The sequence below is a fragment of the Diceros bicornis genome, chromosome 18 (assembly GCF_020826845.1).
Source record: "Diceros bicornis minor isolate mBicDic1 chromosome 18, mDicBic1.mat.cur, whole genome shotgun sequence".
Lineage (NCBI taxonomy): Eukaryota > Metazoa > Chordata > Mammalia > Perissodactyla > Rhinocerotidae > Diceros > Diceros bicornis.
Window position 1 is genome coordinate 1,907,014 of NC_080757.1, and position 27,328 is coordinate 1,934,341.

General features: G+C 59.6%; 1 protein-coding gene and 1 long non-coding RNA gene across 2 annotated transcripts; one reads left to right on the forward strand and one right to left on the reverse strand.

Annotated features, from left to right (window-relative positions):
* Positions 1-17: 17 nt before the first annotated feature.
* GRAP (GRB2 related adaptor protein) lies at positions 18-25,440 on the reverse strand. The gene is made up of 5 exons (XM_058559571.1): positions 25,260-25,440; positions 17,847-17,944; positions 13,211-13,333; positions 3,515-3,683; positions 18-1,489 (listed from the first exon to the last, which is right to left on the reverse strand). The coding sequence occupies exons 1-5, from the start codon at positions 25,335-25,337 to the stop codon at positions 1,304-1,306; spliced, it is 654 nt and encodes a 217-aa protein (XP_058415554.1). The 5' UTR covers positions 25,338-25,440; the 3' UTR covers positions 18-1,303.
* On the forward strand, positions 20,140-22,214 carry LOC131416855 (uncharacterized). Its single transcript, XR_009222640.1, has 2 exons — positions 20,140-20,285; positions 21,717-22,214. It is a non-coding gene; the product is annotated as an uncharacterized LOC131416855 (long non-coding RNA).
* Positions 25,441-27,328: the final 1,888 nt, after the last annotated feature.

Below are 27,328 nucleotides of genomic sequence, written 5' to 3' on the forward strand. Positions count from 1 at the left end.
CTCATTTCAGCCTATACTCGTTTTCCTGTTTTTATTTTGAGCACACAGGCCCAGGTCAGGAGCACACAACCTGCCAGAGCTGGGGGGCTCAAGGGTCTCGGGCCAGCCCTGGGCGGAGGGAGAGCCTCTGTGCCTAGTGAGGGCCCGAAGCGCCTCCTTCCCGGACCCTCCCTCGTCCCACCTGCTCCCAGATGCCACAGGAGCCTCCTCTCGCTCCCTCCCTGTTCACCGCCCCCTCCGCCCCCTCCGCCCGTCAGCCTGGCGTTCAGGGCCCTCTCTGAGTCCCCTCACTCCTCCTGCTCCCGAGGTGCCCAGGCTCCAGGTGGTGCTGCTTGGACCCCTGCTGGTCGCACACTCCATGTGGACGCCTGCCTTTCCTCAGGCTGGGCCCCCCCAGACTGTCCGCCCCCTTCTGGACGCTGCTGGACTTCCAAGTCCAGCTCTGGCCCCCAACTTCCTAGTGGCCTGTGGTTCCCCCAGGCTCCCCCGGGGCGGTGGTCTGGGCGGAACCTGGGCCTGAACTAACAAGAGCCGGGGCAGCAGTGTCCCCAGTGGCTGTGTCCAGGGCCTGGCCCTCAGAGCCTGTCCGTTGCTGGGACCCAGCAGGAGAGGAGCCGCTGGCTCCCTTTCTTTCACCACTGCCGCCCCCGCCTCAGGGCCTCAGGGCCTCCAGCCCCTCCCCAAAGTGTCCGTGGTGGGGTGGGCGTATTGGATGCTCAGGTGGAGCCCAAAGTCGCCGTGGCGCTGCCGAGAGGTCGGTCTCCACCTGGAGTCTGTCCAGCGAGTCCAGGTCAACAGGTGTGCAGCGCCCTTGCCAGACCCAGTAGCCAGAACACCTGAGGGGCCTTTTGAGGGAGGGGCAGGCAGGCCCAGGGGTTAGTCTGCCTGAGGTGAACCCACCCACCAAGCCCATGACTCCTTGGGTTGGACCCCCTATGGGTGGACCTAGGAGTCCTCAACCCTCCCTGGGGATGGGGCCCTTGGTGGTAGGAGTGGGCGGGGCTGGCAGAGGCCCCGCCTTATGGCATCTCACAGCTGGTGACCAATGGGAAGAGGCCAGCGGGAAGCCCCGGGAGCTCCCGGTGCCAGGGGGGCGACGAACGCTGCAGTGATGCTGGGGCGCTGGGGTCGGTCCCACTTGGTGTCAAGTGGCGGGAGGCGGCAGTTACGAGGCCCACGTTCCAGTCCAAAGCCCTCGGCTCACCTTGTGGGACCTGGGGCGGGGGTGTCCATGTCCTTTCTCTGGACCTCAGTGTCAGTGGACGGGGGATCTGCCGGCTCTGCCCCCGGGGCCCCACCACGGTCACAGGTGCACTGGCTGGACGTAGCTCCGCGGGAAGAAGCCCACGCGCCCGCAGAGCCGGCCCCGCCACCAGTGGGGGTCCAGGCGCTCCAGGACCTCGATGATGTCGCCGCGGCGGAAGCTGAGCTGTGAGGGGTCCTGGGCGGAGAAGTCAAACTGGGCCTGGGCAAAGCAGGCCCTTGGCGGCTGCAGGGGAGGAAGGCGTTAGTGTGGCCCCTCGGGAGGGCTGCCTCCGGCCCTCCCGGGAGGCCCCAACAAAAGGAGTGATTTGCCGCAGGTTGGGGAGGACAGAACTTTGGGACAAAATTGGGGTTGAATTCGCCTCTGCCTCCAAGTCCCGATGGCTAGCCACCCACCCCGTGGGCCTCCTGCTGCACAGACACTGCATCCACACAGAGCCACACAGCTGTCCTGGCGGCCCCACTGGGACGACAGGGCTGGCGCTGAGTCCCGGTCCTTCATGCGGGACTTTGGTTAGGTCCTCGCCCCTCTTGGGGGTCTCATTTCCCTGGCTCTAGCAGCCATGGTAGCTTTTGACTCCAGGCCCCGGAACCACAGGAACGGGCCTTATAAACTGTAAAGTGATGTGTAACTAAAAGCAGAGTTCACTGCTGCTGCCCCAGCCAGGCTTTGAGGGAGAGGATGTCACTTTGAGTTGCTCCCAGCTCTCAGGCCTGGGTTCCCGTCCTATCTGTGCCCCAAGGTGACCTTGGGTAAGTCCCTGTCCCTTGTGGGACTCGGTTTCCCGCTCTGCGAGGGGCAGCTGGACCAGAGCTGTCTGCAGGCACGTCAGCCTGGCGCCATGACAATGATGCCCAGCGCCCCGGCCCTGCCTGCCCCACTGGGACCTCTGCTCTGAGCCTGCGGAATCCTACCCAGGAGGGTGATAGGATCAGCATGCAGGCTGTAATTAGCGGTCCTCTGCTCAGGAAGGAGGAGGCGGCGTGGGGCCCAGGGGTCTGAGCCAGCTCTGGAGTTGCCCGCAGGATGGGTGACCCCAGGGCCCAGGCCAGAGCGAGGCGGTGGGTGTGGGGGAGCCCTCAGGTGGCCCGCCAGCTCCGTCTGGCTCCCTCACTCTCTCCAAGGGCAGAGCTGGCCCAGGCAGTGAGGGGGAGGGGATGGAGGCCCAGGAGGGGGCGTCCCTAAGACTGAGCGCTCACAGCTGACCTGGCCCCAGGGTCAGGCTGAGGAGGTGGAGTGTCCTGGGGGAACAGAGGGTGCACCAGTGGGGGTCTCCTGAGGCACTGTTTGACTCTTTGGCATTTCAGATCCCAGGGCTTATCCTACTGGACACAGGGGAAACTGAGGCCCAGTCAGGTCACACATGGCGAGGTGGAACAGGGCAGGACTGGGGCTTCTCTGCAGTGGTCCCTCAGCCCCTGCCCAGGCCTTGGCCCTGCCCATGCCCCCCACGCCCTCTGCAGAGCCTGAGTTCAACTGGGCTGTCCCAGGGTCCTGACCTCCAGCCCCAGGCCTTGCCAACCCAAGGAAAACAGCACGTTGGGGCTAATAACCCCGTTGGCTGGTGTCGTCATCCCGATAAGAGTGAGAGCTGGTCCTCAGGGCCCCTTGATGAAAGGGCTGCCTGGCAAATTGCTGTTATTGTGAGGATGAGGGGCGGCTGGACCCCCACACACCCTGTGTCCGGCCAGGACCTCACCCACTCACACTCACACTGCCCCACACCCCACCCGAGACCAGCCCCTCAGGAGCAGAAACCAGCACGGAGCCTACCCTGTGGGTGGCCCCGGATGAGTCACGTCACCCTCCGAGCCTCAGTCTCCCCACCTGTACAATGGGGATGACGAGGTTCCAGTGGACAGCCCAGCTCAGTGTGGGGCACTCAGTAGGCTCAGCAGGTGTCAGTACCTTCATTTACTCAGCAGGTGTCAGTACCTTCATTTATTCAATAGACACTTATTGAGCACCTACTGTGTGCCGGGCACTGCTCTAGGAGCTGAGAACAAGCTACACATGGTTTGCCCCACAGAATTTCCATTCTGTTCCTTCATTTCCTTTCCCTCCTCTCCTTTCCCACCCTGGCTGTCTCACTGCTGCGCCACCAGAACAGAACTTTGAACCAGGGTTGGACCCCGCCTCCTGCGACATGGGGCTGCTGGGGAAGGAAGGGAGGGGTCATCGCCCCTGAGACACAGAGGAACAGAGAGGCTCCCTCAGGGCAGCCCCCAGCCCTGCCTCCTGCCTGCCTACCTGGACCAGGGGCTCCTCGTCCCGCAGGAAGATCTGGCGCTTCTTGGCGATGGTGGTGGTGCGGTAGAAGTCAACCAGCTCGTTGAGGGAGTTGAACTTCTCCTCCCACAGGAAGTACTTCCCTGACGCCTCGCGCAGCACCTTGAAGTGCTGCACCTGGTCCCCGTAGCTGTGGAGAGGGCCACGGCCACCTCAGACGGGCCCACGGCCGGGCCCTCGCCCAGTCCGGCCAGCCCCGGGGCCGCCCTGCCTACCACCTGGAACCAGGCCTCTCTCTCCTGGTGAGACCTGGAGTCAGGAGAAGGTGAGGTGGCGGAGGGCAGTCCCAGGGCCCACTGACCCTGCTCCATACGACACCCAGGGAGGCCACTCTGGCGCCTGGTGAGGCGGAGCACGGAGGTGAGGCTGTGGGCCCTGGACCAGGCCACTTTCTTGTGTGTGCCCTTAGGCAAATCACTGAACTTCTCTGAACCTCAGTTTCCTCGTAATAACACCTCCCTTCTGGCTAAATGCTCAGAAAATGTTGCCCATGGTTTATTGGCAACACTAAATGGGTTCCTCTGAGAGGTGATCGGGTAGCATCTTCTCTCTTCAACACCCCCCTCAGCCTTGACACTCTTCTCCCTCCGCTGGCCCCTCCTGGTCCTTGCAGTCCCTTGAGGAGTGAGTCTTAAGAGCATCCTGACTCAGGCCAAAGCTGCCCGTGTGAGAGGAGCTCAGGCAGGTTGGATGCTTCATGTCCTTCTCACCCACTCCCGCCCCCACCTCAAGAACCTTCTATGACTCCCCACTGCCCTCAGGAGAAAATCTTAATACCTCAGACTCAAGATCTGGCTCTGATTACATGTCCAGCCTCATTGCCTTCATGTGCTCTCTGATGCAATCAACGGGCCCCTTTCTTTCTCGTCTCCCATCCTTTGCCCAGCCTTCCAAATCCTCCCAGGTACCTTCTAGCCCCGCTGAGGAGACAGCCTGCCTCTCCCAAATGGGCCAGCAGGGCAGAGCCTGTTCTGCCTGGGACTGGGCAGAGGGACCTGCCTGGAGCCTTCCAACACGCAGCTTGTCCCAAACCAGGACAGGCCGTGCAGGACTAGGGCTGGAGGTGGTGCCGGCGTGGGTCAGGACAACGGGCAGCGCAAACCATCATGATTCCCCTCCCCGCTGCAGGGGCGCTGCATGGCCTGGGAGGAGCTAATCCGGCCCTTAGTACAGAGGGGAGACTGAGGCCCCAAGTGCAGTCATGACTTGCCCAGAGTCACAGAGCAACAGAGGCCAGAGCTGGGGCCATGTCTGAGCTCCTCCACGTCAGGTGTCACTCTAACATGCTCCCCAATTGGTGGTCATTGTATGAAAATAGCAATAACAGTGATTCCAGCTGTGATATTAACAACATCCCGGATCTTGTCACCCCACGTCCAGTCCCCCTCCACCCTGTTGTTACCTGGCTGAGACCCCAGGAGGCCCTCCCTCCCTCATCCCCTCTGCCTGGCCACAACGCAGCCACCCTTCCCAGCTCTATGGTCAGCCCGTCTGGACTTCACCCTGGCTCACCTCTCGGGGCCTCGGCGTCCTCATCTGCCCGGTTGGGGGTGCTGCTGCACTCCCCGTGGGTGAGGTGAGGGAGGCCTCGCTGGGCTGGTGGCCAGGCCAGAACAGCCCCAGCTCCCCACCAGGAAGAAGCCAGTTGAGGAAACTGCCCGAGGGAGGATGTCCCGTCCAGGTGGCTGGTGGAGCTGAGACGCAGAAGACCCTGGGGACTATGGGTGTGGCCGGAGGTATGTGTTGGGGGCACAAGACAGCCACTAGGAGGGACAGGGCTCCTCCACCTCCTGAGCCACAGGCTGAGTTCTCATTTTGTTTGGGACCAAATGAGAACCAAACACCGGTCTGGAGACTTGATAGTAAAAAGAAAAAACACCTCCTGGGCTCTAAATTTAAACATCTTTTTTTTTTTTTTGTGAGGAAGATCAGCCCTGAGCTAACATCCATGCTAATCCTCCTCTTTTTGCTGAGGAAGACCGGCTCTGAGCTAATATCTATTGCCAATCCTCCTCCTTTTTTTTTTTTTCCCCCAAAGCCCCAGTAGATAGCTGTATGCCATAGTTGCACATCCTTCTAGTTGCTGTACGTGGGACGTGGCCTCAGCATGGTCGGACAAGCGGTGCGTCGGTGCCCGCTCGGGCTCTGAACCCGGGCCGCCAGTAGCCGAGAGCGCGCACTTAACCGCTAAGCCACAGGGCCAGCCCCCTAGGTTCTAAATTTAAATCTCTTTACACGATTTTGGATGCGGTGCGTTGGCAAGCTGGGGTTGGCCTGCAGCCTGAGCTCTGCAGACCCACAGTCCAAGTTCTTCCAGGGCCTGAGCAAGAGTGCAGTGTCTGTCACCCCCAGCTGCCCAGGCCTGCTGCTCTCTCTGTCCCCACCCTGCCCAAGGTTCACTCCCTCCACCTGCCAGCCCTGGGGCTGGCACGCTTGCTGTGTTGAAGATTTAAGATAAAAAGTTGTTCAAAGTAAGCAACCTCTGGTCTGTGTGTGTGCCCACCAAATGGGGGGCAAAGTGGGATCCCCCCACCTTGCCCAAGTGAAGTAGCAGGGCAAAGTGGGATCCCCCCACCCTGCCCACACAGAACTTCTCTCTCCACTTTCAAACACACCTCCAGGCCTTTGCATACACTATTTCCTCCAAATTCTTCTTGAGTCAAACTCCTACTCAATGCTTCAAGGCCCAGGTAAAACGGCCCAATCTCTGAGAGCTGCCTCAGACCCACTCAGTCAGAGTCAGGGGTCTCCTTGGGTTCCTCAGCCCCTTGTGCGGCCTTCTTGTAACCTGCTGCTCATGATGGCTCGCGTACTAGGCACGGAAAGGCAGGGAGCAGGGGTGGGCCCCAAGGGTGTAGCCCAGCGGGAGAGGCTGGGCTCAGGGAAAGGAACGTGACAGCCCAAGGCTTCAGGGCTCGTCGGGTGCCTGTTTCTGAAACCCTCTCGGCCAGCTCTGAGCTGGATCCCAGCCCTCCAGGTGTCCTGCTCCGAAAGCAAGCCCGCGTCCTCTCTGAGATGGTCCAGCTCTCGGGTGGCTCACTCCGGAGGGAGCCGGTTCCCCCACGAGAACTGACGACACAAACCCCCGAGGCTCCGTGACCACGCTGAGTCGCTCGCGCACCAACAGCAGGCACTGTGCCCAGTGACGGAGCCGCTGGCCTTGTCGTCCAGGGACATGGCTGTCCCGGGGTGGGAGGAGGGCAGGTGAGCCCCCAGAGACCCTGCACTTGCCCTCTGAGCCCCGTGACTCCCTAGTGCCCCGTCCGTGAGCTCGGGGCTTTCCTGTTCCCTGGACTTTGGCTGGGGCGCCCAGGGAGGACTGTGTTCCTGGGCAGTGCGGTGAGGTGACCGTGGCTGGGCAGGTGAGACGCCAGGGAGCAGGGACCCTGATGACGCCATGGCTGGACGCTCAGTGCAGAGGCAGACGCCCTGCCTTGCTGCGGGCCCCAAGGAGGAGTCTGGGGTTTGGGGGTCCCCTCCCCTCTGGGTGGGGGGGCAGATAGGATGCGGTAGGTTTGGAAAGATCTCAGCCCCAGATGACCACAACTTGGAACACTTTTGTGTTTGAAGGTTAGCTTCAGTTACCTGGAAAGTTATGAGAGCAAAGCATTTCCTGATCATACAGGAGGGTCAGGGAGTGGGGAACAGCAAACAAGATGTGGGAAAGGGGCAAAGGACCCAGGAATTCTAGAACCTTCCAGCCTTCGAGACTTCTCACATCTGGGAAGCATGTATGTTCCAGCCCGGAGCCTGTGCATGGCATACAGTAGGTGCTCAGTGAATGGCAGGTCTTGTCCTGTCTCCTGCTGGTCTGAACCTCCTGTTCTACAGTGAGGAGAGCGGGGCCCAGAGAGGAGATGGGACGCCCACAGCCAGGGGCAGCGGGCTGGCGATGCTGCTGCTGCTGCTGCATGTGACCCAGGCGTGGCCGCTCCTGCAGGCCACTCCCTGGCCTGATCAGTGACCACCCCTGTCTGAGGCCAGGCAGGGCCCTCTCCCTCTGACGGCCCCGAGGACTCAGCCTCTGGGGCAGTCTCCCTCTTCCAGCCAGCCTGTCTCTGGCCTCCCCAGCCCTTGCCCGGGACTCTCGCCTTTTCCCTTTCCTCTGCCCCGTCTAGGCCTTTGCCATCCTTCAAGGCCAAGGGGAGCCTTGAGGTGTCCGAGAACCCCTTAGACCAGGGGCTGCCTTCTGTGGACTCTCCAGACCTCGACCCCCACCCCCAGGCCCAGGGGAGCTGCAGGGCTTAGGGGGAGCCGAGTCTAGTCCAGGTGACCCCGACCTGGCAGGAATGACTCAAGTGCAGATAGCCCTGCTAGGTGAGGCCTCCTGAGTGGGAGGAGGGAAGGGCATCCAGGGGGATCTGAGCCTGGGCCTGGCCAGAGGAGGGTCCACAACAGTGGGCAGGGCCTGGGGTGTGTGTCGGGCGCCTGTCCCCATCATGTCTGGGTGTGTGCGTGCGTCGCTCCCCCTGCTCTGCGGGAGGGACTGTGTGTGCGTCCCTCTCTGGGCAGCCTGGGCTGTGCTCGTTTCTGTGTGTGACTCCCGCACCCACCTACCAGGGGTTGAGGAGCCGGCCCCTGGGCTGTCAAGAAAGCCCCAGGACCGAGTGGGCCTGATGCCGGCAGCAGCCGTCTTGCCCGGCAGGTTTTTCTAGCCTGGCGACAGCAGCAGCAAAGGTGACAGTGGCAGCTGAGGGAGGATGAACAAGGCAGGGGTGAGGTCAGGAGCCCCAGGACTGCCCGGCCTGGGCCTGCAGACCCCTGGGCAGAGGCCTGGGCACTCGCTGCCCACTGGGTGATCTCCATCAGGCACGGCCCTTCTCTAGCCCCCATGTGCCCATCTGTGAGAAGGGAGGGCTGGAACACCTGCGCTGCAGCAGACAGGACACCGGATCACACTGACCTCGGGAGGCACGGGTGGAGACAGACCCCTGCTGGGTTTTTGGGTCTCAGGGAGGGTGGGTGGAAAGAGAGACCGGGTCTGTCAGGGCACAGAGGGCCAATAGGCACCAGCTCTGCTGTTCCTTGCTGTGTGACCTTGGGCAAGTTACTGCACCTCTCTGAGCTTCAGTTTGCTTACCTGCAAACTGGGCTTCTGGGGATCCCTTCCTCCCTGTGTTTGTATGCATAAATTTGCACTCCCTCCACTTCTTTCCTGCTTTGTTTTCTCAAGAGACTTTATCATCTTCCAAGATTTTATATAATTTACTAATTGTATATTCTTTGTCATCCCAGTAAGACGTGAGCGCCTAAAGGACAGGGAGCTTTGCTGTTTTGTTCGTGGCTGAATCCCAGGCACCTGGAACAGGGCTTGGCGCACAGCAGGCATCCAGTGGCCAGAGAGGCACAGCAAACAGATGTGCGCTGACTCCAGGGCACCTCTGGCCTGAAAGGAAGCAAAGCACTTCAGCTGGGAACCAACCCTCACTTAGGACAGAGGCGTCCACAGCAGCCTGGATGGAGCGTGGGGCGAAAGCTACACAGCCCTAGCCTTGGCCCCTGGCCTGCTGGCCCCAGCTCAGATGTGCTCCTGGAGGTGGCGGGGGGAGAGCCCTTTGCAAACCCATAAAGGGCCGCCGGCCGTGGCCACTACGCCCCTTGAGGCCCCATAAGGCCCATTCGTACCACCTCTGACAGCTTTATGGGGCTTGGCATGAGTGTGCGGGAGATGCCACGCGCAGTGTGGTCAGAGTCCCCAGGAGCCAAGCCAGCGAGGGCAGAAGCTCTCACACACGAATCTGCTCAGCCATCACTTTTCTGGATGGTCAGTGGGTCACTGGGCTTCATAAGGTCTGGGGTTACTGTCTCCACGTCGTAGATGAGGACACTGCGGCCAAGAGAGAGCCGGGATCTGCCTGAGGATAAACAGCAGGTCCAGAGCAAAGCCAGGACGCGCCTCGCAGGCCTCTGCCCCTTCTCCAATAGCCCTGCATTTCGGCGGCAGGGCCAGGAAGCACTGCGTGGCCCTGGGAGGGTTAATATAATGATCATTACTCTAAGTGGCATTTTTTGAGCACTCACTATGTGCCGGGCGTCACAGGCACTTTACACAGACGTTCATGTCACAGAAGAGGAAACAGGCCCAGAGGGTGGGCTGCCCAGGGTCACACAGCTAGTAGGTATCAGAGCTGAGATTCTCGCTCAACAGCCCTCACTCCTGGCCACACGTGTCCTCTACGTCTCAATTTCCTACTCTGATTCCTGCCCGATGGTCCTCCAAGGGCCACTGAAAAGCCCGCATGAGAGCTGGTGGCCCAAGAGTGGGAGCTGGCCCCGGGGGGCCCGGCCCAGCTGGGAGCAAACCGAGGGTGAAGCTCGCCACCTGGTGGTAGGTGTGCAAACCACAGCCAGCAGAGCCAGGAAGCTCCTGCCATTCTAACCTTGGGGGACTCTGCCAGGATGCCTGCGGGGTGCTGGAGGCATGTCCCAGGATTTCTCTGAGGGACACTCCCAGACCCTTCCCAGGACGATATTGGTGCTGGCTCCCCTGCTCAAGAACTGCCGCCTAGTACTGTCCATCTCCCCACCTGGTCAGACAGCTTGTTGCTGTCCAAACCCACCCCAGGTCTTCGCACATGCTGTTCCCTGTGCCTGGCAGACCCTCTTCCCTCTTTGTGCACTCCTACTCATGCTTCAGAGCCCAGCTCAGATGTTACCTCCTTCACCACGTGGAATGTGCCTGCTGTCGTTGAATTTCCCTCATTCATTCATTCGTTCATCATGAAGGCCCCGGGGCCAGGCCGTGTCTGCTTCCCCACCACATTCCTTGGGTTTGACTCCTCTCTCTGTCCTGACCTGTGGTTCACACACACACTGTAGGCTGAGGGGTTGGGGTCTGAAGCTGTGCACGTGTGCCGGCGGGGCTGCATTTACAGGGAGACGCCAGAAGAGGGCAGTGCACCCAGGCGCTAACGCTGGAAGCTCAGGCAGTGCACTCTGTGGGCAGAGGAGGGAGGGGTGGGAGAGCCTCGGCCTCCCCCTCAGCTCGGGCTCCAGAAGTGGCCTCAGCGAGTCCCCTGAGCCCCTGCTTTGCTGGGTGACCTTGGGCTTTGGGGCTGGTTCCAGGAGCCACTCGAGGCCAGACGAGCCCGCCTGGCGGGCGTCACTCCCAGGAGACGGCCAGCACTTGGAAAACCGCCACTTCCTGCTTTAGCAGGGAGCCCAGGGGGCAGTGGGGGTTGGGCTGTGGAGGTGTGGGGGTGAGCCGGGGTAGGGAGGCTCCTGGTGCCCATGACCATCCTGGGGGGGTGTCAGGGCCAAGAACTCGCATTACCACCCCCCCCCACCCCACACACATACACACACTAACAGTGCTCCCATTTTTAAGATGGAGAAATAGAGGCTCAGAGAGGGCAAGAGCCAGTCCCGTCCCTCAGGATGACCGGCTGTTCTCAGGGGAAAAGTGAGAAAAGCCGGTGGCCCGTGACACAGCTTGGGGGGGTCAAGGTGAGTGCTGGGACCCCTTGTGACGGATCATTTTACCCCCCCGCCCCCGCAGCCTTCCTGATCATGGTGGTCCTCCCGGCGAGGGTGCCTCCTGGCCCAGGCAGGGAGATCGCCCCCTCGCAGGGCTCCGGCAGGTGTGCTGATCACACACGGCCAGGAGCTCTTTACGGAAAGGGACCCGTGAACAACGCGCACGTCACCTGCTCACCGCCACCGCGGGGCCGGGAAGGCATCAACCCCAGACACGTTCTGCAAACAGGAGCCTCTCTGGGGCCATCACGGCCCAGCCCGTGTGGAGGCGCGCGAGGCCACCACGAGCCAGCCCTGTCCGCGTCTTGCTTCCTCTGCTTCTTTGGGGTTCCCCTGACCCCAGCACCCCGCCCAACTTGCCTCCTCACACCCAGCCCCAGCGTTCACCGTCAGAGTGGTCTCCTGTTCGTTTATCCTCGGGAAACTCGTCGAACCACTGCCTGTGCATCAACCCAGGGCTGGGAAAACGACATCCCTCAGAGCCACACGGCACACTGAGTGGCCACTGCCTCCCAGAAGCCACGCTGTCTGCTCCGGGGCCCAGCTCCCGTTCCTTCCTTCCAGCTGGCAGCTTTGTCCCCCAGCACTGTCTTAGTGACAGTGAGAGCTGGCACAGCAAGTGCCTCCTCTGTGCAGGCTGGTGCCCAGCGCCCACAGCAACTCTGAGAGCTGGTGTTGCTGGTGGTCCCCACTTCACAGACCCAAGCCATCTCCCGGACACGGCCACTTCTCGTCCCCTCAGCCCCCACCACAGTCCCAGACGCCATCACCTCCCGCCTGGCCCCTGACTGGCCGCCCAGGGCTCCTGCTTACTCCCAACTGTCCCTCCTCCTCCAGCAGCCAGAGGGATCAGCTAAACAGCGGAAGCCAATCACATCTACCCCTGCCCAGGACCCTCCGTGGCTCCCTATTACCCAGAGAAAACCCGACCTGCTTGTCAGGGTCCGTCAGGCCCTCTGTGATCTGTCCCCCTCGTCTCTTTGACTGTGACCCCCAGCCCTCCCCTCCTTGCTCGCTCTACCCCAGCAAGGCTGCCTCCCTGTGGGCTCCCACACGCCCAAGCACGTTCCCACCTCGGGGCCTTTGCACTCACTATTCCCCTGCCCAGAAGCCTCTCCTCCCAGGTCCTCCTTCCCGGGGCCCCGGGCAGCCTCCACCTCCAGGTTCAAGTCTTTGCTGAGACGCCGCTTCCTCAGAGAGACCGTCCTCGACCCCTCGGCTCCCGCTGTATCTGTGTCTTTGTTCGCTGTCTCCCCCGCTAAGACGTAAACCCGTCAGGGCAGCACCTTCCGTTCTTTCACTGTCGTTTCCCAAGTCCCTAGAATAGCCTGGCACGTGGCGTGTAGCTCAATGAATAGTCCTTGAATCTATGCATCCAGATCCCTCTGTTCTGGGCCCTGGGAGCGGGAAGGACAGAGAACAGCCGGGGGCCTGACCACTTCGCCCTCCCACCCCTGCTCCTGCCCCTACTTCCCCCTGGATTCCTCGGGGGCCCCAGGGGTGGCCTTTGGGATTGGGCTCTGCGCTGCCCCGAGGCCCATGCATGCGGAGCTGGCCCGTCACAAAGCCGGCACTGCCAGCAGGGCCTGGCTGCCTCAGTGCCGGGCACTACTCTAGCTGCTCTGGATCGTGGGCTCCCTTATTCCCTGCAACGGCCCATCTCACGTGTGAGGAGACAGACACAGGGACCACCCCAAGTCACACGGCCGGGAAGTGGCCGAGCCAGAATCGGAACCCCAGCAGCCTGGCCCTGGGTCCATCCTTGCAACTGTGTCCCCAGACGGTGGCACCCTGTCCTGAGCACACCCACACCCGCCCTGGTGCCTCGGTGCTTCCTCCCGTCTCTCCTGCACGTCCTCCTTCCTCCTGATGGCAGATCTTTGATGGCCCCTGACTGCTGGTGGGTGACATCCAGACCCCTCGGCCTGCACTCGAGGCCTCACAGTCGGCCCAGCCTGCTCTCCGAGCACGTCCCCCCTGCTCTGGGCCACACCCTGGGGTGCATGTCGCTCGCCGACCCCCAGAAGGTCACCTGCTTCCAGGCATTTGCTTGACTGCTCCTCCTCCAGGCATGCTGTTCCCTCCAGCTCACCCTGCCAGCCTGTCCTGTGCTCCAAGGCTCAGCTCAACGCTGCCTCCCTGCCCACCCTCCTCTGCACTCCCCTGTGGGTCAGAACTCACTTCACGGACACGGAGAACTCCCCTGGGGAGCTCTCGCTCTCCCGGATCAGGAAGGCTCCCAGGTGGTTCCGCTTCATCAGAATCTCTTCGGCCAGCTGCCGGGAAATCCTGCCCGAGTACCATCTGCAGAGAGAGGGGCAGGTGAGGACAGCAGGGAGGCCAGGCCACCCCCCGACCAGGTGCCAGCACACGACATCGCTGCTCCTCACAGCAGTCCTGAGATGCAGGAGAGCGATTGTGCCCATTTTACAGATGGGAACCCAAGGCACAGAGAGGTGATGCGACAAGCCCGGGTCACGTGCTGTGGCAGGCAGGAACGGGGACCCAATTCCAGCCTCTCCCACCACGCCAGGCAAACACACGCTCTTACAAAAACAGAAAAATCAAACCCCAGCAGACCTCCACTCAGCCAACCACAGCTGAGCTTTTCCCTGTTAGTTGGTAGATTCTTAAAAGTCAAAAAATATAGAAATGGATGACGAAAACAATAGCAGCTTTGATCTGGTGAGAAGGACTCTCTCCCTGTACCCATTTCACAGAGGCACAGACTGAGGCCACCCCAGCTCTTTCTCACAGGTACAAGTCCCTTTTCCTGCTGACCAAACAGAATGGGTATACAGAAGGTGGCTGGCAGATGCTCAGAGTCTTGCAAGATCCCCACCGCCCCTCCGCCCCCAGAGCCTAAGAGCTAGAGGCTGGGACCCAGCTCCTCTCCCAGCCCTGCCCATCTGGCTGCGTGGCTCCAGGCAGCCCCTGACCTCTTGGGGCCTCGCCCACCCCTGGAGGGGCCGGGTGCTCTCTGACGGGCTTCCCGGCCCTGTGCTTTAGCCCAGCTGTGGCTCCGACCCCTTTATTGTTCAGATGGGGAAACTGAGGCCCAGAGCGGCCAGAGTCTCATGGTGGGACTATTGCCAACCAAGGCTGGGCCCAGAGCCTCCGCTTCCCTGTGGCGTTTCCCTTCCCTCCTTCAGCACACGCTTCCTGAGTCTGAGCTTGGCACCGAGGGCGGAAGTGAGGTGGGACCTTTCCTGTCGTCTCAGGATGTTGACGAGCCCTCGGCCGAGACCAAAGGGTGGCAGGTGCGGCGGCAGATGCCAGCGGTGTCCTGCCCGTGTCCCTGCTCTCGCTCCGCAAGTGACAACACAGTCTTTTTTCTGGCGCCTGACATCCTGGGACTGTGCGCAGGGCGGGCTGAGCCCCTGGAAGCTTCTCCAGCGATGACTGAGGGGAGCAGGTGGATAAACACCCGGCTCCCTGTCCCACGGGACACTCTGGGCGCCTGTTCTGTCGCCAGCCGCCCCAGCCCGCCCGCGCTCAGCAGCACCGGCAGCAGCGTGTCAGTCACACAGCCCCCACGGCTCTTCCTGCCCACTTCCCACTTTGTCCTCGTAGTGTCTCAGGGGCAGCTTCTGGGGGCCCGTACCCCAGAAGTGAGGTTCCAGTCTGCTGCGCCCCCAGACTGGTGGGGCCCCTGGGCCCTCTCACGTGGTCTCCCCAGGAGGGGGGCGGTGAAGGTGGCTGCTGACTGTGGGGCTCAAGGCAGCCGTCTGGCGAGCTCAGCCTGGGGCTCTGAGGTCGGGGGGTCCTGGACGGAGGCCTCCAGGCCAGAGGCTGAGCTGGGTCCTGGGGGGCCAGGGGCTCGGGGGGCCTGGGGCAGAGAGCTCCTGCGCCCATAAGGCCCCGGCAGGACACAGGTACAGGCACCGCACTGCAGGAGCAGGGGCCCGGTGGGGCCTGGGTGTCCCCAAAGAACCCACAAAACCCCAGAGGAGGCGTCAGCGTGTGGGCGGCTGTCGCCCTCAAAGGGTGTCGCAACCACACCCTCCGAGGAGGCCGGCCCTGCCCCCACCAGGGAAGGCAGGCCTCGTCCGAGGGTGGCTCGGAGGACGGCGTGTGGGAGACGCCAGCATCACTCACTCCTGGTCACCTCGTGTGGTCCCCATTTTACTGATGTGGAAACTGAGGCCCAAGGAGAGGCAGGGACCCCCCACAAGGCTGCATGGCAAGTCCCTGGCCTCGGACTCTCCCCAGCCCAGGGCTGCTCTCACGGCTCCCCGGCCACCCCTCTGGGGGAGCACTGCCTGAGGCCCACGCGCAGCGTGCGGCTGCAAACCCCGCTCTGCCTCTTGCCGGCCAGATGAGGCTAGACCAGCCACTCAGCCTCTCTGAGCCTCTGTCTCCGTGTCGGTGAGGCCGAGACAAGAGTCCCCAGCTCGCGGGGCCCGTGGGAGAGCGGGGCGCTGCCGCCCGCAGGTGTTGGTGCTGAGGACTGTGACGAGGTGGTTCCCCCTCCGCCCACACAGCACTCCCTTGGGCCTGTCTTCTGCTCTCCTGGCAAACTTCCACTCGAACTTTCAGGCCCAGCGGACCATGCCCTTCTTCTGAGAGGCCCTCTCTGTCCCCCACCAGCCACGTGGCTTGGTCAGGTCCCTCCGTGGCCCCAGCCCCATGGGGCCTGCTCTGGGGTGGTGGGTCTGCCCCATGCAGGTGGGGTGGCAGTGGGTGCACGGGGAAGGAGCGGGCCTGGTGTAGGCATGAGGCCTCCTGGGACCCCAGTCCCACCCTACTCCACACCCTGGGGCCTCGACGGCCAAGTCTGGGGCTGAGCTGGAGTTTCCCCACTGCTGGTTCAGGGCCAGGGTGGGTGCTGAGGTTAGTGAAGAAGGCACCTGGGCATGGCCTCAGGCGGGCAGGTCAGGGGCCTGACCCCCATCCCTGCTCTGTCCGGACACAAGTGGCCAGAGCTGACCCCAGGGGCCCCAGGGGCCGCGGAGGCTGGAACCTCCCTGGCTCCCGGCTGCCCTGGTGGAGACGTGCCTGCACCACCTGCACGGCCCCGACAGGCCGGCCCAGCCCTGTGGTCTTGCCAGCTCTCTCCCCACCGAGCAGACGGAGGCCCCTGCTCAGGGCTCCTCAGCAGTGCTAGGCCTCTCAGCCTTCAGCCTTGCAGCCTTTGCCAGGCTGTTTCCTCCACCTGGACGCCTCCCCTGACCGGCCGGCCCTCAGTGATGGCTCCCACCCCTGTCCTCTGCTGGCATTTAAATGTCTGGGGCGCCCGGCCCTGGCTTGTGGCCGTGGGCTGGGTTCTGTCCATCTCTCTCCCCACATGCTCCCCCTTTACTGACAGAAAGACTGTAAGGCCAGAGGGGGCAGACACCCGCCCAATGTCACACAGCCAGAGAGACACTGTGGGGCCGGGAACCCAGGGCTGCAGCCTCTGTGGGGGAGGCGAGGGGTGCCGGGAGCCCAGGCAGAGTGACTAGGGACCTGGGTGGGACGGGGCCTTGCTCAGCACAGGAAGCCGGAGGTGGTGGCAGCTTTGGAAAGAACTCAAAGACAGAGAAAGAGGAAATACCCTCCAGGCCCCACCCTTGCCCTGAACTTCCCTCTCCTTCCACCCTGCAGCCGAACACACACACCGGCTCCCAGTCTGCCCCCTCCAGTGTGCTTGGCCCTGTCACCTGCCTCCACGGCGGACGGAGTCCCTCCTCTGCTCAAACACCTCCGTGGCTCCCACCACTCTGGGCCTGGCATTTGAGGCCCTGCTGCCAGTCCCACTGCCGTGGGATCTCCCTCATTGCTCTCCTCGTCTCCTCTCCCAGGAATGCCCTCTTTTTCTACTTAGCTAACTGCTACACATCCTTCAAAACCTCACTCATTGCCACTTCTTCTGAGAAGCCTTCCCTGGTTAGTTACCTCAATGCTGACTGTCTCCCCATGTCGTACTTTCTTTACATCCTGTCTCTCCCTCAGGACAGGGCTGCTCTGACCCCAGCATCTCATCACGTGTCTCCAGCATCACCTAGGTTGGGTCCTCTGGGGCCGTGGGTAGTGTTTGGTGAATGACTGAGTAAGTGGCTATGTCTTGGGGATGCCTCAGCCATCTTTTCAAGCATATCCAGTTGGTTTTCCATAGCTTCTTGGCCACTGAGGGCTGTTCCAGGGCTGGGCCCTGCCCCGGCCATTCCCAGGGCAGCACCATTGGGCGCCACCTGCTGAGAGCCTGACCGGAGCTCCCCAGGATACCTGGGCCCCACATACGACTCCCGCTCTGCCCTGGTGCCAGACTCTGCTCAGCCAAGGCCCAGCTCCCTCCCATTCTCCAGAGGTGGGTCCCACAGGTCTGCTTCCTCCACCCCGCAATCACCCCCCTCACTCCCCGCCCTCGCACAAGGCTGAGCCGGCCTCTTAGAGAGAGCTCTAGAATCCTGTGCAGATGGAGCCTCAGCCCTCCTTCTGTTACAGATAGGGAAACTGAGGAAGAGGGAGAGCAGGGACCTGCCTGAGTCCACACAGCAGCCAGTGGCCCAGCCAGCTGAGAGCTCAGAGCCTGTTCTCTCCAGGGCTCTCCTGGACGTTCTCTGGTGTCCCAGGTCCTCAGCGTTGTGGCCTGGGCTGGCCCTGACTCTGCTACCACTTTGGGCAGGTCCTCACGTCTCTGTCCCCTGCCCTTGCTTGGGGTAGAGATGGGAGGCCCAGACAGATGGACAGAGGCCAGGAGTGAGGAGTCCCTGTGCCCAAGGGATGCACCAAGCCTGGGCCCCACAGGGGCTCAGCTCAGCCTGGGCGAGGCCCGATGTGGCCGGGTGGCTGGAGGGGCGGCGGAGGCGGGTGCCTGGAGGACGCAGCCACTCACGGGTGCGGCTTGACGCGGATGTAGTTCTTGGGGATAAAGCCCTCGGCGCCCCGGAGCTCGGCCTTGTACCAGTTCTGGTCATCTTCCATGTTCAGGATCTGCGGGCAGGAGAAACGCAGCCGCTCAGTCACCAAGCGGAAACAGTTGTCACCTGCTGAGGTCCTGCTGCTTGAGGGCCCTGGGTGGGCTTCACCCACGCCAGCCCTGGGTCCCATTTCACAGGAAAGGGCTGGGGACCTGCCCAAGCTCACAAGAGTCGCGTCTGATTCCATGGCCCTGCTCGTTCCCTTGCCCCAGGACAGCCTGTCCCCAGGAGGGTCACAGCCTCCACGGGTAGGACAGTCGGGGTCCCAGAGGAGGTTTTGGTCGGTGGCTGAAGCTTTGGGGGGCTGGAGCTGGACTCTCAGGCTCTGCCACCCAGACCCCCAGCAGATGGTGGGGTCTTGGGGGCGGATCTGAAGGGCGTCGGTTCCTGAGCCTTGCCCCTGAGCGTGGGGGACCCACAGCATTTGCACGCCATGCACTGAGCCATGGGTGAAAGTCTGAGGTCCCCAGGAAGGTCAGGGAGCCCCAGCCTGAGTTCAGTGCCTAGTGGTGGTCACCTGGGGTCACTTGCCTTTAAACAGCCCTTACAGGGGCCGGCCCCGTGGCTTAGCGGTTAAGTGCTCACGCTCCCCTACTGGCGGCCCGGGTTCGGATCCCGGGCTCACACCGACGCACCGCTTCTCCGGCCATGCTGAGGCCGCGTCCCACATACAGCAACTAGAAGGATGTGCAACTACGACATACAACTATCTACTGGGGCTTTGGGGAGGAAAAAAAAAGAGGAGGAGGATTGGCAATAGATGTTAGCTCAGAGCAGGTCTTCCTTAGCAAAAAGAGGAGGATTGGCATGGGTGCTAGCTCAGGGCTGATCTCCCTCACAAACAAACAAACAAACAAAACAGCCCTTACACTCTGAGCTCAGGGTGGCGATTCAGTCGGGGATGGGACGAGGCCTGGCCCCTCCCCCTGGCCTGCTCAGGACCCGCGGCTCCCACCCATGGTGTGAGGCCCCTGCAGCTCCACAGGTGGGCCGAGAGGAACTGAAACAGCCTGAGCGGGGGAGGGAGGGGCTGCGGGTGAGCAACCAAGCAGCTGCAGGAGGGGCCGGCCAGGCCTGGGGAGCAGGTACCGCACGAAGCTGGGGGTCCCTCCTCCTTTCCCTGGGCGCGCTTCCCGTGTGTCCCCCAGTTCTCAGTCCACCCTCCAGGTCGACATCACCAAAGGCGATTTCACAGATGAGGAAACTGAGGCCCAGGGCCGCACACCAGGGGTGGAGTGGAGCCCGTGCAGGAGCTAGGACTCTGGGGCCTGGGGTCTTGTGCTCAGCTGGTCTAGGGGCACGCTGCCCACCAGTTTTCACCCCACCCCACCTCCCACCTTGCTTCTGGACCCGAGCCCAGGGGCATCTCTCCCGTCAGCCCTGGAGCAGGTCCCGTCCTCGGCAGTCCTGGCCAGGACATTTGTTGAGAGGAAACAGTAGGATCTAGAACAGCCTCCCCAGCAGGGCCCCTGAGGAGCAAGGGCGCAAGGGCATGCCAGTGCAAGTTGGCAACTCAGGCAGTCCACTTTGCCAGGTGGAGCTGGGATGTGCTTCCTTGGGCCCAGGCCCGAGGCCCCACCCTTGCAGGTGGGCACCCCCTGCCTGTCTGCCAGGCCGCACTGAGCCCCTTCCTTCCTGCCCCTGCAGCCCGGGCAAGGTCAGCAGCCCAGGGACAGACGGAAGCAGGTGGCTGACTCAGGAAAACTTTTGCTGAAAACAAAACAAAACAAAACAAAAAAATTCCCCCTACTTGGTGAGACAGGGCCTGTGGGCCACCAGCCACGGCCACAGAGTCAGGAAGATGCCCGGGCCTCGGGCTCCAGGCCACTCTGTCTGCCTCGGCCTCCCCACAGCCTCGGCCTCAGCTTCCTTGTCTGTGCAATGGGCCCACACTGGTGGCAGTGTCTTGTGAACTATAAAGTCCTGTGTGCACATGTGAACATAATATATCCAATCCTACCCCTCTTTTGTTTTATTCTGGTTTGTGTTCCTGTCATCTCCACTCTGAGGACCCAGAAGTGTTCTCACTGGTTATATCAGCTGAATTCTGATCAGCTGTTAACACTGTTCAAAAGCCCTGGGCCCTCTGAGACACAGAACCCCACGAAGGAGAGACCTGCTCCTCCCTACTGGGACTCACACCTCGGCTGCCCCTGGGCCTTTGCTCCTGCACTGCCCTCCCCCAGGCTGCCGTCCTGCTCTGTTCACTGAGCAGTGCACTTGCTCAGCAGCTATTTCCTGAGCACTCGCTGGTGCCCTGCAACACAGCAGGAACAAGGAGCCTGCATTCTAGTGGGCAGAGGCAGACAATCAACAAGGAAGGAATCAAGTAAACTGGGTAACTTAATGTGGTGGTAAGTGCTCTGAAAATGTCCATCAGGATGACATGGATGGAGGATGGCTGGTTGGGGGGGGCAGATTGTTAACAGGGGGCAGATGGGGTGGTCGAGAAAGGCCTTGCTGAGGAGGTGACATGTGAGTTGAGTCCTGAATTACAGGAAGGAACCAGACATGAGAAGATGTGGGGAACAGTGTCCAAGGCAGAGGGAACAGCTAGTGCAAAGGTCCTGAGGTGGGAGCAAGCTCTGTCCCCGGAACAGAGAGGATGCCAGGGTGTCTGGAGTTGAGGCGGGAGGGGCAGTGTTGTGACATGAATGGGGAGAGGTGGGCAGGGCGAGAGCAGGTCGGTCTTGTACGCCAGGAGAAGCTGTTCAGATTTGATTTTTAAAACCAAGAGAAGCCATTGGAAGGTGGTTGGGGGAGAGTCAGGCTCTGAGTTACGGCTGCTGTGTGGACAGGGGCTGGGAGCAAAGGTGGGGGGCAGGGAGGTGTTGCTGCACCAGCCAAGATGAGCCATGATGGAGGCCTAGACTGGGGGCAGCTGAGAAGCTGTCAAATTTGGGGTCGGTTTTGGCAGAGCCGCTGACAGCACTGAGCAACAGGCTGCACAGGAGACGGAGGGCGAGTGGCCGAGACGTCTCGGAGGGTTTGGACCTGAGTGCTCGTGGGCCGGCCGCCGTCAGCGGCTTTGGGGAGCAGGTGGGGCGAGTTCCAGGTTGGCTGTGTTGGGTCTGAGGTGCCATCAGCCTTCCCCGTGCAGATTCCAAGGAGGCTGTGGGCTCCCCAAGTCTGGGTCTTGGGGGCCAGGCTGTCCATGGAGACATGGGGTGAAGCCACCCTCCACATCCCTCCTCCAGCTGGGAGCAGCAGGGTACTGTGCACCCAGGAATGCCCGGCCGTCAGGGAAGGGGGCTTTGTTCCAGGGAAGTGACATTTGTCCAGAGTGGGTCCCAGGGCCACTGAGTTGTCATCTAAGCCCTGAACTCAGATTTGTTCCCTCGGTCTCCGGGTCTGTCTGGGGTGCTGCTGGGACTGGGTCTGGCCCTCCGAGGGGGCTCGGGAAATGCTCGTTGGACGAGTGAACGGACGGGCCGTAGAGCTCGGCCCCACCCAGCGCTGCCTGGAAAGAGCCGGCCACCAGCCCCTTACACTGCGGCCCTGGCCTGCGAGAGGAAGAGGGGACCATGCAACATTGCAGCCATGTTTCTGCGGTCACAGAAAGCAGCCCCGGGCTAGCGTGAGGCAGGTGAGGTGCCTCGGGCACAAAATTTAAGGGAGCTGCAAAAAACTCGAGAATCAAGATAAATACTATTTTAAGGCAATGTGTTAAAATCAAAATTAATGCAGAAACTCTGAATAGGGTCATTCGGTAATAAGAATGTATCGATATGGCTCCATGAATGTAACAAATGTACTGTGCTAATAACCTAAAATGTTACCAACAGGGAGAGCTGTGGGTGGGCAGACGGGAACCCCTCTGTACCATCGTCTTGATTTTTCTGTAAATCTAAACTGTTCTAAGAAATAACGTCTATTTAAAAATTAATGCAAAAAAATCCAGGAACATCTGAAATAAAGGCAAGATTGGACCCTGCACCTGCACAGCCGTGAGAATGGCCCCGCCACGAGTCCGGCCCTGTGAGGACGACTTGCTTGTCATAGAGCATCTGGGAGGGGCAGCAGGAGTCAAGAAGGAAACATAAATCGCTCAGGGCCGCCCCCCAGAACCGACAGCTGCTAGCTTCTCAGGACAGTCTTCCGAGTCTGTTTTCTAGGCACGAATCCAGCGCATGAATGCCAGTTTCCCCTCCGCACAATCGATAACTGCTGATCATCTGCGTGGAATTGCCTCTGTGTCTATATATGTTTGCATTCTGCTTTTTTGTCACTTAACGTAGCATCGTGAGCATTTTTATGTCATTAAATACCCTCCCCAAACAGCATTTGTAGGGCTCTATGATAGTTTGTCCCATCACTGCGCAGGGGGCCTACGTTGAGTCTACATCACTGCAACCCCTCACCGACCACCTCTCTCAACCCAACCCTCTCCCGCTTCATCCTCCTCCATCTCTGGCTCCATTTGACAGGCTGTATTTTACTTGTTTATCTGGTTTGTGGCCCGTATCTGCCACCAGAACGTCAGCTGCCTGAGCAGAGACTGTGTCTGTTTTCTCTCTGCCGAATCGCCAGTGCTTAGATCGGGACCGGGGACACGCTGAGTGCTCCCTGAGCCCTTCATGGAAGAATGCACAAACATCTCTGATTACATCTCAGTTTCCCAGAGGCAGAATTTCTGGGTCACAGGGCACAAGTATTTTTAAAGCTCTTCAAAATGATTGTGTCACTTTACCTGTCCACCACCCACACGTAAAAGTGAGCATTCTCCCACACCCTCAACAACTTAGGAGATTCTTTTTACAATAAACTTTTGCTGATCTGGCAAATGGAAAACAGTTACTTGCTTTAAGTTGCAAATCTTTTGTCAGTGGTGACATTGGGCACTTACTTGCTTGCCTTCTTCTTTGGCAATTTTCCTACACATATCCTTTGTCCATTGTTTTATTATGCTGTTTGTGATTTTCTTGTTGATTTATAAGAGCTCTTTACGTATCAAGGCCATCAATATTTTGTCATTTTTGTCGTGTGTGTTGTCTTAGTTTAAGCCACCCTCACTTCTAGCTAATAGACTGCAACAGCCGCTCTCTGCGTCCACTCCCCTTCCCTCTGTTGTCTTTTCAAAACAAACTGGATCAAATCCTTTCCCTGCTGAAAACCCTTCAGTGAGTACAACTCACATTTAGAACGAAATCCATCACAGGCCCTGACTTCTGCCTACTTCCCAAACTCATCCTTACCCTTCTCGCTCGCTGCCCTTCAGCCACAGACTGCCTTTCGGCTCTGCAAACATACTAATACGGTGTTGTCTCGGGGCCTCTGCACCAGCTGTTCCCCCTAGCCTGGCACTCTCTTCCCCCGGCTCTTTGCACGGCTGGTTCCCGCTCATTCTTCAGGTCTCAGCTCAGCTGTCACCTCTTTTGAGAGACCCCTGACCACCCCACCCGAAGCTGTCCCACTGCCCCTCCCCCGGTCGTCACTCTGCATCCATCTCCCTCTGTTGATTTCTTCAGTCCATTTGTCACCTCCTGATGTCACTTAGCCTCTGGAACGCCAGCTCCAGGAGGGCAGGGACTTCGCTCATTGTATCCTTAGCACTTAGGACAATGCCGGGCACAGAGTAGGTGCTCAATAGCTCGACTAGTGTTTGTTGAATGAATGAAGGAAAAGGCAGCTCCTCCTGCTGCCCATCATTCCTCCATCATTCTTTGAGCTTGAAAGGCCCCCTCCTTGGTCTCCATGGACACGAGGTCCAAGTCCCGCTGGGAGGGTGCCTCCGTTCAGCTCACATTTAGTCCTCCTCCGTTCCTCTGACACGCCCCGTCTGACTGAGAGCTCGCTGTGGCACGGCTCTACGTCTTGGGCTCTGGCACAGTCAGAGGAACCCCCGCGGGAACCCCCTCCTTCCTTAGCAGCCAGCACCTCCGTTCAAAGAAACACCCCAGGAGTCGGCCCACGCTTTCGCAGAGGTTGGGGGAAACTTGACTCATCTCGGGGCAGGTGTGCACAGAAGGTGGAGAGGGAAGTGGGATGTCGTGGTCTTTGCGACAGTTGCCTTGGGTCCCCCTCTGATCCACCCTGTCCACCCCTGTTGACGCTCTGAGCCTCAGCTGGAGCCCATCGCCACCCCGGTCCTCTTTCCCCACTGTCACCCTCCCTCTCGAGCCTCCCTTCTGGGTCTAGAGACCTCACACTGCTCTCAGACCGGTAGACGCGGCCTCTAAACCAGACCTGGATCTCACAGTCTTGTGTCCTGGCTAGACGGCGCTGGTGCTGAGCCTGCCCCCGTTCCCAGCTGGCCACGTGTCCAGGGGGCCCAGCCAGCAGCTCCAGGGGACCCAGGTGCCGGCACCCTGGCATGGAGAATCGGCGAGCTCCTCAAGGGACGTGGTTGCTCTTGGGGAATGTCAACCCTCCACCCCCAGCCCAGCCTATCCAGTCTCATGGCGGACAGAACACAGGTTCCAGAGTCAAAGGATGTAGGTTCAAATTTGATCTCATACCAAGCAAGTTGTGTCACCTCCCTGTGCCTCAGTTTAGTCACCTGTGCAATGAGGGTGCAAAACCTCCCCATCTCAGCAGCTTAAATGGGACGCTGGCGTGCATTGCTGAGCTCGGGACTTGGCTACAGTAGGGTGTCAGCAAATGGGAGTTTCTGTCCCTTCTTGTGATTGAAGCTTGGGGCCAAGCATGGGGCTCAGGGCTCAGAATGGAAGGACATCAGTCTAATGCCCACTGCTCTGGTGCAGAGACTGAGGCCGGGGGTAGGGGCAGTGCTCTGCTTTTATATGCAAACTTGTAAGCAAGAACATTTCCAGAGAGAGATCCCACAATCCCATCTGCCCAGACTGCCTTGGAAGGCTGCGATGTTCATCAAAAAGGGCCCAGACAAGGAGAAATGGGCTATAATATGACTATTTCCCCTTTTCTCCACACTGCTGGGAAGCTCATTCTTCACACACAAATCACAGTTATTTTAGCCCCAATGGGTTAGTGTGTGTACTTAATTCTTTCTTAAGACCTTTTCTCTCCCTCTCTCCCTCTCCTTCTCTCTCTCTCTCTCCAACTGTCTTTTCAAATTCTTTCCTAGAAAACTGGGTGTCGAACTAACTCCTGCCAGGCACTATGCTAACGTCTCCTTGAATCCTCCCAACAGCCCCAAAGGAGGGATTATTAACCATCTCCCCATTTCCTAGATGGGGAAACTGAGGCTCAAAGGGACGAGGTGGCTTGTCCGGAATCACATAGCCCGTAGCTGGAGAAGCTGGCCTGTCCTGCTCCAGAGACTGGACCCTGGGGGCTGTCCTGAGCCCCTGGTTCTTAACCTCCCCCATCCCACGTGGGGCCAACTCAGCCCACTCCGGCCATCCTACCTTCAGTGTGTCCCCCTTGTTGAAGGCCAGCTCATCACTCTCCGTGGCCTGGAAGCTGTACAGGGCCACAGACTCCATCCCGCCGTCCCCGAGCCTGGCAGCTGGGCTCAGAGCAGGGCCGGCGCTTCCTGCTTCCTCTGCAGTCGAGGACTGTCTTCCTCTGTTGTGAGAGCGTGTTTGTTCTTTTGAAGCAGAGACTGAAACTGCGGCTGATGGGGGAGAAACAGGAAGCAGAGATATGTCACAGCACAGGGAGGCAGCCAGCCCCTGCCTCAGACCCCAGGGCCAGTCACAGCCCTTGGGGAGTCCCCAGGCAGCCCTGGGAGTGGGTCCCCCTCTTGCACTGGTGTCATAGATGATAAACCTGAGGTCTCCAGAGGAGGAGAGCTCAAAGCCGTCCTGGCAGCTCAGGCCTTGTGTCTCATGGTCCCAGCCACCTCCACCGACTTCCCAATCTGTCCTCCACATTTATCAAACTCTGGTGCCTCTCATGACTCCCAGCGCCTGCTACATCAACCCCAAGCCCCTTGCCTGACATTCAAGACCCTTCCAAGCCACTCCCCCACCCCCCACCACATGCCTCTCCTTCTTCTCTCTAAATAAACACTGGACTCCCGCCTCAGCAGGAGGACGCACCACACTTTCAGGTCATTCCTCAGCCTTTTGTACGTGTCCCTCTGCCTGGTGCACTCTTCTTTCCTTCCCAGGAGACTCCTATTCACCCATCAAAGCCCAGCTGAGAAGGTGCCTCTTCTGGTTTAAACACTGGGCACCTTCAGTGCGATGGAGATCCTAAGGTTAAAAAGAACTGTAAATAGATTTTGACCTTTCCTTAGTAGGTTTGTTATGGGCAGTGGTATCAGTGCAGCAATTCTGAAACAATTGTGTGAAAGTCGTGAGAAAGAGCATCCATGGATAAATACAGCCACATTGTTTGGAACCACGGTTCTCTCCAGGAAAGAAAGGAGCCACAAACCCAGAAAGGGAGGGCGAGGAAGAACCCTGTGCTGGATGGGAATTGGACGGAGCAGTGGGAAGTCAGATGGGTAAAAAGTAAAAAAGTAAAACAAGTTTTTCCTCCTTCATTTATATCAATATGGTTATACCATGCTTTCATGTTTCAGTTAACAGATTACAATCCATTACTATCACTATTTATTTTTGATGCTCAAATTGTCCCAGATTTGGCCAGCGGGACCCCTTTAAGCTGCTTCCTTGTCCTTTTGACAAGTCCCCATCATTCTCTGAGCATTTCCTAACTTCCTGACAATGCATTCCAGGCTCATCCAGGCTGCCCCAGCCCTGCAATCAGCCATCTCTGAGAGACGGAGGATGGTATTTTTAGTGGAGGATGGCGTTTAGAAACCAGGATTAAGCTGGTGTTAGGTGTGCTTATAACTAGGGAGTCGTCATAGCTTCTAGACTCTCTCTGCACTCAGAGCTAAGGAAAAAATGTGTGTATATGTTTGTATGTAAACTCGTACAATGAGTTTATATACATATATAGTGAGTGTTTAGAAATGCATTTCCTAGTGGACAGAGTACGTCCATATTTCTATGTGTGTGTATCTAGTTACAGATAGCAGATTAAAAACCATGAACTCAATCAGATGGGGATTGGTGAATGCAGGTGTGGGGTATATAGGTGTCATTGTGCCATTCTTACAGCTTTTTGGAAGCTTTGAAATTGTCCTATAGAAAAAGTTGATAAGATATATGTGAATCTACAGTTATCTTGAAATAAAAGGTTTAGTTTAGGGGAAAAAAAAAGCCGAGGGGAAAGAAGAGGAAGATGGCAGAAGCCGTTGCCCACCCCGGAGCCCCAAGGTGACCGGCAGTGTAGCTGCCCAGGCCTCACTCGGCCTCATCCCAGAGCCCCTGCTGTCTCCCCTCCCAGCCCCTCCCTGTCTTCCGCCTGCCCCAGACCCCAGGGTGACAGGATGTTATAAGGTACCTCCTTCCGCTCAGTTTCAGCTGAGGTTTCAAAGCTTCAGAATGGTGCAGTCCGAGGTGACGGGGGTTGGGATCCACCCCCACCCCAAATCTGAGGTGCCTGGAGGCAAGAGTGG